The sequence below is a fragment of the Zingiber officinale genome, chromosome 9A (genome assembly GCF_018446385.1).
Source record: "Zingiber officinale cultivar Zhangliang chromosome 9A, Zo_v1.1, whole genome shotgun sequence".
Classification (NCBI taxonomy): domain Eukaryota; kingdom Viridiplantae; phylum Streptophyta; class Magnoliopsida; order Zingiberales; family Zingiberaceae; genus Zingiber; species Zingiber officinale.
Genome location: NC_056002.1, coordinates 6,394,538 through 6,406,923, shown reverse-complemented (window position 1 = coordinate 6,406,923; position 12,386 = coordinate 6,394,538). Strand labels below are relative to the sequence as shown.

Below are 12,386 nucleotides of genomic sequence, written 5' to 3'. Positions count from 1 at the left end.
TCGACGTAGGAGCTTGCATCCACCACGCGTCACAACATCTTTCGCCAGTAACCATCGTGCGCCGCAGCCTCCCTTGTCGGCAGCCTCCACGTGTCGGCAATCCATGTGTTGGCAGTCCACGCGGCGGCTTCGCCTCACTGCCAATTCTGTGTCATTGTTGTGTTCCGACCTCTGTTTCAATTTAGTTTGCATGTCATATCCCGAGCTACAGTTGTAGTGCATCCCGTGGTTGTGTGTTGGCCTACGCACCTTGTGGTGTTTCGGCCTACGTGTCGATATTATATCCTAGCCTGCGTGTCAATGTCATCTTCTGACCTGCATGCCGACATCATCTCTCGGCCTACGTGCCGCTATTATCTCTCGGTCGACATGTCGTTTTTCGAATCCAGGTCGCGCTCGGCTCTAGGTAGGCAGATCCGGCTCCTCAGCTGACACTTTCATCTATCCTTCCGGATCACGACGACTCGATCAGTATCGTAACCAGCTCACCGATCCATCCGAGGGTGCCCCATGGGACCAGGGTACGTCACTGTACTCATCCTATATTTATTTTGTTGTTCTACTATTATTCGGCTGTTTATATATTCATGTGACCCGCCTCAAGCATCGAGTTACCAGGGACCATAGCAACCCGATCGCTGACTACAGGTACTGTTGACCAGAGGCCTCTGACGACTTGATCAACATAGAAGACAACTCACCATCCGGGTCATGGAGATACAGTCAACATTCCAGCCACGTCACACAACAGTTTCATCTTCTCGGATTTTCGACAGGATCAATATAGATGATGCTGATAGTGCTCAATTCGATAAAAAATATATTAGATTTTAGTTTAAATGATGCTGAATTTAAGAGGAATTATATTTCACTATGAACTTTTTTAACCTATATTTTGCCATGTATATAAAAAAAGTGTGCACAAGAATTAAGAATGATGTTAAATTTATTAGGAATTATACTTCATTATAGATTTCTTGTAACTATATTTTATTATGTATCTAAAAAAATTATGTATATAGATAGTGTATTAGATTTAAATTTAAATGATGCTAAATTTGCGAGGAATTATAATATTTTTTGGACAGATGATACCTTCTATTCTTTCATATAAGGACCGATGGTAAAACTAAAGTTTTGCGTAAGGAGTTTAAGACAATTTATCTATAATATAAAATAGAGGTGGATAGATTATGAAAGTAGCACCGCAGCCCTTGAGAATTAATTTTAAAATTTATCCGAGTACGCAAACCCATGAGGACATAAAAGAACAAATTAAAGGACAATATAAGAAAATAAATCAAACTGATAGATTCAAGGACTTTTATTATATATCTTTCTAGAAAAAGCTTGAGGTCCTACTTTGTTAATAAATAAATTGCAAGGCCTTTAACGTTAAATATTCTAACACCGTCTTTAAGAAACCATTATTTTTGTTTCTCATTTTTTTTTAAAAAAAAATCGGGAGTTAAATCTTTAGAAAGGCACAGGCGGACGACGGTAACTTTACTCCGACACTTTTTCCAGCTACGTCTGCGACTGCAGTGCGCTCCACACCACTGCGGTAACGACACCACTAGTTCCAGCTCGTTGAGACCGCTTTCAAATTCGCTATTTCGTTAATTTGCATATGGTAATTGATAACTTTCGCTTAGTACAGTTGTGGCAATTCAGTGTTGCTTTCACTGTATCCTACTAAATACACCCCAAATCACGCATTACTTCGGGTCGAGGGCGATTGGTGGAAGATAACAGAACTAGGGTTCCTTTCCACCGCGATCGAAGCTCTCGGAATATCTCTTGGTCGAGAAGGAAGCGGAGGAAGAGCCCTAGTTCCTTGGATCGGCATTGAGATCGCATGCCCATTTTTTCCTTTATTTCTTCTTGAACTGGGTTTTTGAATGTGAGACAATCAGATCCAGGATGTCAGATCTGTACGACGACGATGGGGAGAGGATCTATGTGGGCGCTGTCGGGGCGAATGCCCCGCCGCAGACGGCGTCGGTTCTGACGGCGTCTGCGTCATTCAAGGGTGAAGGGAGGGCATCATCTGCTTTGAGGCGTAGGGCTTCAATGAAGCCCAACTTGGACATGGAGGAGTTCTTTAATCTTCTCCATGGCTCAGATCCGGTGAAAGTCGAACTCAATAGGCTCGAGAATGAATTGAGAGGTGGAATGCAGTTTTATGCGTGTTTCTCTCCGATTGATTTGTTTGAATTTTGTATATATGTAAGCTGGTTACTTCTGGTGGGGGTTCACAGACAAAGATCGAGAGTTGTCCGAAGCACAGGCAGAGATCAAGGCTCTACGGCTGTCTGAACGTGCTAGAGAGAAGGCCGTGGAAGAGGTCAGTAGATCGATTTAATTCCTGCTCTGTCGTTGGTTTTTTCTGCCTTCATAATAACCATCTATCTTTCATAATCCTTCCCTTTTTTTTCTTTTCCTAGATTTGTTTTTAATTCATCCTTTTATTATTGCTATAAAATTGATAAGCAAAATTACTATTTTTAGTCCTATAGTACTACCAGATTCTAGTTTTGGATTTCAAAGCTATAGGCTTGTTTTTTTCATGGGAAATTGTGAGGATGGATAAGGAATAGATATAAAACAATTGCTAAGAGCTTTTTTTGGTCGTTTACTTAGGTGGAAAAACTTCTGGAAAACAACGGTGTCAAATGGTCCAAGTTTTTCTTAGCTCAATTTTCACCAAATGTGGCCAGCATTTTGGATGGGAAATTCTTAAATTGTCGAGTGACTATATTGTTCCTATCCTATGGAAAAAATATATATTATAATCTTGTCATAAATGCTTTTTTTCCCCCCACATTAGCCATCAGCTATCATGCCAACAACTACACTACTCATTCCTTTTTGGCAACACTACACCTGAAATTATTCTGTCCAGAATTTACCATGTTAAAATTTCAATCCATCTAGTCTTCCGACCAATTAAACAAAATAATAAACAACACTAAAAAAATTCATATTCCAAACTAAACAACATGATGGAATAATTAAGCCTATCTCTCCCTAGTATCCTTCGTCCTTCCTATGCAATCCTCATGGGTGATCAAGGCTTTATGTTGCAATCCCATTCAAAAAGATGATTTTTCCTCTCTCTGATCCTTACATTTTACATGTCAGATTGATAGTTAGTGCAAAGTGAATATCACTTCATGTTTTTCATGTCAGATTGATAGTTGGTGCAAAGTGAATATCACTACGGAGTGTTCGACCGAATTGCTCTTTTTTATTTTATTTTAGTTTATTAACTTGCAGCAGGTAGTGAATTTTTTTGAATCAAATTTAGGTTGGTGGATGCCTTACTATTTTTTGTTTCTTCTTCTACACTTTATACACCTTGGTTGTCTTCATCACTATCTTTTTTGTTGGAAATCTACAAGACAAAAAATATTTTTGCCTTTAGTAAAAGAAAAAAATAATCAAGGTGCTTCGAGATTCTAAAAATGACATGCTAATATTGGTTTTATTGAAGCTAATGTGTTTGGATCTATGAATAAGGATTTCATAGTGATGGAAATGTGTTAAATTAGTTTTTTTAACAGAACATTTATAATCTATACTTCTATTAATTTAGACGTGCATAACTATGTCTTTGCATATTATCAAAGGGTTTGTTTTCCCTCCAAGTTGTTGCATTTATTTCTCTTGTTACTTTATTTTTATTTTTTCATTTTTGCATAAGTAAATAGAAGGTTATGATGATACCAATGAGAGAATTCTGACTCCTTTCTCAACTGTCAGCTAACAGATGAATTGAACAAGATGGACGAGAAGCTCAAGCTAACTGAATCACTTCTAGAAAACAGAGTACTTGCAGAATTCAGATTCTCTATTTTCTTTCTTATTCTGATATAAGATTCTATAATGTAAAAATGTTGATGGGAAGTAACCATGCAGAATCTTGAAATTAAGAAGATAAATGATGAAAAGAGAGCAGCATTGGCTGCTCAGTTTGCTGCCGAGGCAACTCTTAGAAGGGTCCATGCAGCTCAAAAAGATGATGATATGCCTCCTATTGAAGCGATTCTTGCACCCCTTGAGGCAGAATTGAGGATAGCACGACAAGAGGTGTTGCTTTGAAACTTTGCTCCTGCAAAACTTTAGTCTGTCACTTTTTCTTGGACACAATGTTGCACCTAAAAATTGAATAATGACAAGTCAGACTCACTAAATAATCACCGTTTTCTCTTAAGTTTATAAGAAACTCAATTGGTTTAAAATTTTCAGTGGGGTATTTCCCTTTTTTTTTCTTATTTATTTTTGCTGTCATTTATGGCTGGTCTCAAGCCCGGATAAAGGAGGAGAGTTGTGTTAGATTTCCAGTTAGTGTTAAACTAAGGTAAATGTTTAATGAATGGTTTTTGCTGTAATTTATGTACCACCGATTTAATTCTCTATGCATTTAGATGTTGTCTATTCCCTTTTTTTTTTACTTGGACTAGTTGCATTTAATATTTTTAGCACCCAATTACTAACTTTTTCCCTGAGCCAAATTGTTTAAAGGTATCACGTTAACCATTTGGGTTTGTAATGCTTAGTTATTTCAGAAGCTGTTGCCATATCTATCAGCTTTGTTGTTTCCTTGTAGATTGAGGTTAATACTTCTGCTAGTTTACAAAGACATGTTTTGTTCATTATGAACCTTTTAACTTTCTAAATATATTGGTAGAAAGAGTGTAAACTATTGAATACACCCCCTCTGTGTTGTGGTACCTCGAGTGTTTTTCTCTTTTGCAGATTGCAAAGTTACAGGATGACAACAGGGCATTAGATCGACTCACTAAATCAAAAGAAGCTGCATTATTGGAAGCAGAAAGGACTGTTCAAATTGCTTTAGCCAAGGCTGCCATGGTAGATGACCTTCAAAACAAGAATCAGGAGTTAATGAAACAGATTGAGATATGTCAGGTATTCATTTATGAAACACTCTTTGGGCTAAAATTCTTTGGTGCTTGGTGCTATTAAAAATTCATTTTTATTCTTCAGGAGGAGAACAAGATTATGGATAAAATGCATCGACAGAAGGTTGCAGAGGTTGAAAAGCTTGGCCAAACAGTGCGAGAACTAGAGGAGGCTGTTCTTGCTGGTGGTGCAACGGCAAATGCTGTTAGAGATTACCAACGGAAAGTTCTGGAAATGAGTGTAATGCGTCTAGCTTTACCACAATCAATATGATCATTCTCCTAAAAGTTGTGGTCTCTTTTAATTCATTATGGCATAGTTGGTAATTCTCCTCACATCATTCTCTTATTTATTTATTCAGGAAGAAATGAAAACACTTGACCGGGAACTCTCTCGGGCAAAGGTTTCAGCTAATAGGGTTGCTGTGGTAGTGGCCAATGATTGGAAGGATGCTAGTGACAAAGTAATGCCTGTTAAACAATGGCTCGAGGAGCGTAGATTCATGCAGGTTGGTTCTAGTTATTACTTGATTTTGTTCAAGTGCAGAAGATATGTTGGAGATATTTCTTGTTTTCTAGATTGTATACTCTTTCTTCAGATTCCTTTTACATGCCCATCTTTCTATATTACTTCTAAAAAAAATTGCCACAAACATTTTACAGGGAGAAATGCAGCAACTTCGAGATAAGTTTGCTATAGCAGAACGGACTGCAAGATCTGAAGCTCAATTGAAAGTAAAATGTCTATCTTTGGATGCCTAACATTTGACATGTTATTATGTTCTTTGCCCATTTTTTTTATTGGTGAGACAAGTTATGTGATTGAAAATCTTTTGGTATTTCAGGAGAAGTTCCAATTGAGGCTTAAGGTTCTGGAAGAGGGATTGAGAATGTCAGGGAATGGTACAGTTCGTGCCAGCGTAGAGGGGAAGAGTGTAAGTAATGGTCCTTTACGTCGCCAATCCCTTGGTGGAGCTGAGAATAATCCAAAGAGTGTTAACGGCTTCCTATCTAAGAGACCATCTTTTCAGATGAGATCTTCTGTTTCTAGTAGCATGGTACTGAAACATGCCAAAGGGGCATCAAAGTCATTTGATGGTGGGACAAGATCATTGGAGCGTAGCAAAGCCATTGGGAATGGAACAAGAGTGTCTCTAAATAGATCGTCTGATGCAACTGGAGATACTCTCTCACCTGATAGGTGGAAGGAAACCCCATCTGAGAAAACCTGTGAGCTTACTAATGCTGAGTCAGAAGATTGTGTCTCCGGACTATTGTATGATATGTTACAGAAGGAAGTAATTACATTAAGGAAAGCATGCTACGAGAAGGACCAAAGCTTAAAGGACAAGGACGACGCCATTGAGGTTAATGCCCTCTTGTATCAAATTTCTGCTATGAAGTCATCCAATCTCCTGCTCATCTTTAATTTGCAAATCAGATGCTGGCCAAGAAAGTTGATACATTGACTAAAGCAATGGAAGTGGAGGCAAAAAAGATGAGGAGGGAAGTAGCTGCAATGGAGAAAGAGGTGGCTGCTATGCGGGTGGAAAAAGAACAGGATAACAAGTCAAAACGGCTTGGTGTTGGTGGTACCAAGGGTCCATCTGCAAGCTCTCAAATGCTGCCTGGAAGGTATAACTATTTGGTAGTTTTCATATATGATTTTTCATGATCTGTTTGCTAAGCTAATTTCTTATTACATTCTAATCTTGCTCTTTAAGTTATTGTTGTAGCTTTGTCATATAACTAAAAATCGATGCTTCAATGAATATAATAGTTTAGTACGGTTAAGATGTATGATAAATGATGAAAAAATCAGTACCAATTTATAGGAACAAAATCTGAATTATGGTTTTGTATTACTTGTAAAAGAATTAAGTTTATAAGTCATTTTGAAACTTTAAGAAAAGGTAGTTGGGATTGGATATGAGATATAACAAATGTTTTTTTAAAAAGAAATCCATTTACTTTTATGCTTATAATATTAATTATGAATATTATATATGTAACACGATAATTGACAAAGAAATATAGAGAAAAGAAGAATGACGCATGATTTTATTAATTTAGGAAATCTCATGAAATCTCTGGAAAAGTTATTATGGCGGTTTTAGAAAAATAGCAAATATATAACATTTATGTTCATGTGATAAATACATGTATGATAATGTAATTAAAAAAGTGATAGTTCCATGGGGTGTTCAACAATTTTTTCTATTACCCTTAAGACTTCCATAAGGGTCTGTTCTTGGCTTATATCATCTTCAACTAGTTCTAATTGAAATTTACTAGCCTTGTGGCCCATGTCCAAGATAATCCTCCTTGCCATTTGCCATATGCTGGGGATAGTGTTCTGATCATAGTTTGCAGGATTGCAATCTGGATCGTAGGATCACACGATCCTATGATTGAGAAATTGCAAATGATCCAGGAATGTTCGGGATCATTTTTGCAGTGGGATCAGAGCGGGATATCAGAGCAGGATCAGTTAAGCTTTGAGAGACTATAACTTTTGACTCGGATTGAACCACGGGACCTTTAAGATATCAAATCGAAGATTGTTCATAGATCTACATTTGTTATATGGTGTAACACCCTCCAAAAAATATCATTTAAAGCATTTTTGGAGGCTGAATTTTAGCCTTTATATTAAGGTTATTTTCATCTTTTGTATTTTGAGAGAGTATTGGGATTATTTAAACAATTGTTTAGTTGTTGTTATGACATTATCTTTATTTGAGTTAATACTCTCAAACCAAGAGAAGAATTCTCAACGTTTGGTGATTTCCCATCTTGAAAAATTCTCTGTTATGCGTTAGATGATAACGACATCTGTGGTATCCAGTGTCGACGATTGCATGTTTATGCAAATTAGTAATTTATTTATATGCAAATGACCTTTTTAGATATTTTTTTTTTCTAATTATTAATCATGTACCATAAAATTTCAAGGATTTTCGGTAGGATCGTATGATTCGATCTCTATCCAATCTTGATCCCAAATCCATCGTGTAGGATCACGATCTTACGAACTATGGACCCCGCGGGTCATCCGAGTTGGTATGTGGCGGGTGTTGCCACAATGAGGTCGCAGGGTCGATCCTCGAGGCAGTTGGGGAATAAATCCCCTATCCCCGTATTACACCCTGTCTGTCACATGCTCGCTCGGATGCTACGATTTATCTCCCTCGTGATGGCCTTGGGTCGGGTATGACGGGGGCGCTGGGGGCGAGCGTTTCGCCTTTTGTCACAACGATCCTACGAACTATGATTATGATTGACGAGAATATTAACAGAATAAACTTGTAGCTGGAATTAGGGTCAAAAACTTTAAAACATAAGAATTTCAAATTGAAGTAAAATGATTATAGGAAATCTAATTTTAACAGTAAGAAAAAATTGGAAATAGTTAAATATATCTATAAGAAAAATTCTTAAATGAAGTTTTACACACCTGGAATCCATAATTGAACATGGAGATATTGATGAAGATACCATGACCATGATGACCAGTTAATTAAAATAAAGAAGAATTCCTGGATGTGTAACCTTGGATAAAGAATAATTAAATATGATACTTTATTAGTTGGTTAAATAGTTACGGCACAGCACATGCAAGTTAGTGCAACAGTAATTCTAATGCTTATGGATGAAGTAATTTGAAAAGAAAATAAAAATACTACCATTGAAGAGCAGTGGGGTGTAGTCCCAACAGTGAGAAAAGGAAAGCATTCATTCCATTGAAAGGTTAATGAATTACATGATGACACATTTAATAAAAAGGATATATTTTCATGGAATACCTAAAGGATTTAAAACATTAAGTAGTTTCCTTTTTTTTTTTTATTTACACTATTTATCTTACTATGTTTCACTCTCACCTGATCCTACCAATTTGATATGATGAAATTAGGTTTTTTGATCAATTGATACCGGTATCAATACCCGTAGTGCCAACTACGTCAACAGCAATGCGAGATTATTTTGCATCAGATTTTGTTGTTGTGATGTGTCACTTATAGATGAGCTCTTATACCACCCTTTGCTTGTCAAGTTACTTGAGTGGTGAAGGACCCTCACGTCATCTGACAACCTAACCTCATGAAAAATAGGGTGAAGAATTATATCCAATAATTTGTATGGCTAAGATCCTATTCCTCGATGGTGTGTTTGGTTTACAAAATGAAATAGAAGAGGAATCAAATAACTATTCCTAGGGAATAGAATAGAAAAAAAATTAGGATAGGAATAAATCTTAATTTGGTCCATGGAAATAATTATTTTTAGTTCATAGAAATGTTATAGAGAATAAAAAAAGAATAATTTTCATAACAATATTCATGAAATATTTTGTATGATTCATCTAACTCGCACAACTGCCTAGTTCTGTGCAATTGATATACCTTGCTCATCCGGCTTGAGTAAGTTAATTGCCTCATTTCATCCTTCCAGTTTGACTAGTCTATCCAACATGATTGGTTTCCTGATTGATTGACCCATTTGACTCGCTCGTCCTGCCTTGCCCAACAAGTCCAGGTGCACTCACTCTATTTAGCCGTCTGACATTTACTGGCCCTTGTGCTCTACTAGACCAGCTCATTGGCCCAACCAGTTTGACTGGTAGGTCAATCCAACCCATCAGTGCATCCAGATTGATGGCCCATCCAATGCTTTGGTTCATCTGACCCATCCATGCGATCAGCTCTCCTGGAGTAGTTGTGATTCCTTACTAGGAATAGTTATTCCCTTTTTCAAGTTTATTGTTGCAATCAAAGATAAGAATACTTATTCCATGAGTGTATTTCCTGATGGTCGAGACTCAGCTACGGCGACTTGTAGGAAATTCTCTCTCCATTGGATAGTGGGACTAAGAAAGTAGGTCATCAGATAGAGCACCACAAGTGCCTCCTGATTTACCCGCTGGCCGGTGGGAAATTTCCATAGGACTGGACAGTCGTCCCAGGATTAGTCAGTTCAAAGGAATGGATACTTGGTGCAAACTAAAAAAAAGTGTATTTCCTGCATAATCTTTTATAAGCTCGACTATACCTGTAAAACAAATTGGGGCATTCCTATGATGAAGACTTACAAGTGGAGCTCCAAAACACCTGAAAATATTTTGAGGAATCTAGGTTACATTATCGGCATTGTTCTTTTTTTCAGCATCAATTTTGATTAAGTTTCACAATCTTACTCCCACTCAAGTTACTCTTTCATTAATGCAAATTAAGCAAGGTCATGATGTGGCATTTTTACCAGCCTGATCCTCCATTTTACTTGATCATCCTTAGCAATTTGGACCCAGAAATTGCCCTTTTTGTGGATTTATACGCTCTGATAGTGTGTATAACCCCTCTGTGGCATACACAATGTATAAAGTTCTGATTGCAATAAATTGACTGGAATTTGAAAATGTTGACAGATTGACCAAATACTGGTTTTGGGGTAATTTTTTTTATCATGCTTGAGGCATTGAGTTGGAGAACTAACTCCAACAACAAAACTTCATAGCTTTCCAATATTCAATTTCCATCAAATAGATATTACTCATTCCTAATATGACTTTTTAAAAGAAGTACCTGAAATCATATTTTCGTTTTTGGAAAATATAAGTTAGATAATTAATTGCTGTTGATCCCCTTTAAGATGCAACCTCATTTAATTTTTTTTTTGGTTTTTCTTGTCACTTGTATATCTTCCTTTGATCATTGAGATGCTAAAAAATGTAGCACGTGGTTGGTTCATTTAATTTGCCTCTTGGTGTTATAATATGGCAATTATGCAAACTCTGGGTCATGGGGATTGACACGGTTTGATGATGATAGTAAATTATGCCAATTAGCTGCATCAGACTGTTTTCTCTAAACGGTTATTGCAAATTATTATTGAGCTGGTATTAGGTGCTTTTTTAGTCTTCATGTTCTTAAGAATTGTCCATCTCAGATCAGACACGGGCTTCTTATGACAATTGTCACACTGTGTATATATATAGCAACAATTTTTCTTAAGCATGTTGATTTATTTAGCCATCTGTTTATTTTAATTTGGACACGATATTGAAATATAAACGCAACTTGCGTTCTTCAGTGTGTGATGAATTAGTGTTTTAGACTAAAAATTGGAGTTACTTGTGTGCTATGTTACCTTTTTGGTTTAAGCAATTATGTTCCAATTCCAGGACTGTCCCAAGAAGTGGATTGATGCGCAATCTTTGACAACGAAATACAAGGTCGTAAAGTATCTAGAAGAGATTCTGCATCAGGCTACTTCGTCCATGGTAAATTTCCCTCCTTATCTACTTTGTTTCCTTTTAGACTGAACCCAGCACCAGACGACCTTGCTTCAATGTTAGGGAGCTGCCTACTGAATGAGCTCTATTTGCAGCTGACTTTATCTATGGTTAGCTTTTGCCAGTGATGCTTGGGTTTATTGTTTGCTAACTCCATGACCTGTTATTTTGGGGGGACAATATGCCTTATTTGTTTGTATAGCCTGGTGTGTCCTCGTTATTTGGCGTTTTGCAAGATGCCAAAGTATTGTAATCTCTTATGTTTTTCACTTCTTTTCGAGGGATGCCAACGTGGTACTTTTGGATGTGTGTCATGCATTCTCATTGGTTGCTCTTACATTTGTGTTTAGGGTATAGGGTTTACACAGGCCTTGAACTAGTTCACGCTGTTGCATTTTCGTTTCGTTTCACAAGACCCAACTCTTACAAAAGGATAATTTATCCTTTTCTGTTCCTATGCGAAATTTTGATCATTCACGCAGCGATGCTTCTCTTGCAGAACCAATCGGGATGTAACCTGAGAGCCAAGAATAGCCCGAAACAATTGCTAGCCGAGAAGGGTAGTAATGTTTATGTATATAGAATTGGTACAAAAACCTGCTGCAGGTGATTAAACATCTAGCTTTGTAAGGATCATTTGCTCAACTGTAAAACATGTTTTACTTTGAGTGATATTTAAATGCCAAGGGTATCTTCTATCTACGTGTGCAATTCATACGAGCCTGACGGTGGGATGGCTCGGTATGAAGCTAGAGAATTTGAAACCCAGTGCAGCCATCATTCAATATTCATCACCAAATAGACATTCAAAAAATTAATGCTCCGCTAATTCTACAAGTTTTCTTAAATTAATTTAGCTTTTATAATTTACTTTTTAAAATATATATATATATATATATTCGTTATCCTCTATGCTATATGCTACATGTTGATTTGAATGCTGATATTTGTATGCATCTTTCATGCTATGGCCTTTCTTTGGAATTAGCATAACATTTATTAAAAAAAACTTAGGTTAATATCTCAAGCAAATTATTACTTGAGAATAATAGAGTTAAATGATATATCAATCCTAAGAGGAATAACTATCAAGGAAAGAGAAGACTAAAGTACAAAAAAAAAAAAAAAAACAACTATTATAAATGATGAAAATAAATGTTAAAATATAT

General features: G+C 36.7%; 1 protein-coding gene across 1 annotated transcript; it reads left to right on the top strand.

The window, feature by feature from the left end:
* Nucleotides 1-1,646: 1,646 nt before the first annotated feature.
* LOC122019721 (microtubule-associated protein 70-1-like) lies at nucleotides 1,647-11,541 on the top strand. The gene is made up of 11 exons (XM_042577210.1): nucleotides 1,647-2,170; nucleotides 2,262-2,347; nucleotides 3,766-3,831; nucleotides 3,922-4,092; nucleotides 4,762-4,932; nucleotides 5,011-5,166; nucleotides 5,288-5,434; nucleotides 5,589-5,660; nucleotides 5,771-6,292; nucleotides 6,367-6,560; nucleotides 11,107-11,541. Exons 1-11 carry the CDS (start codon nucleotides 1,924-1,926, stop codon nucleotides 11,141-11,143), a joined length of 1,869 nt encoding a protein of 622 aa, XP_042433144.1. The 5' UTR covers nucleotides 1,647-1,923; the 3' UTR covers nucleotides 11,144-11,541.
* Nucleotides 11,542-12,386: the final 845 nt, after the last annotated feature.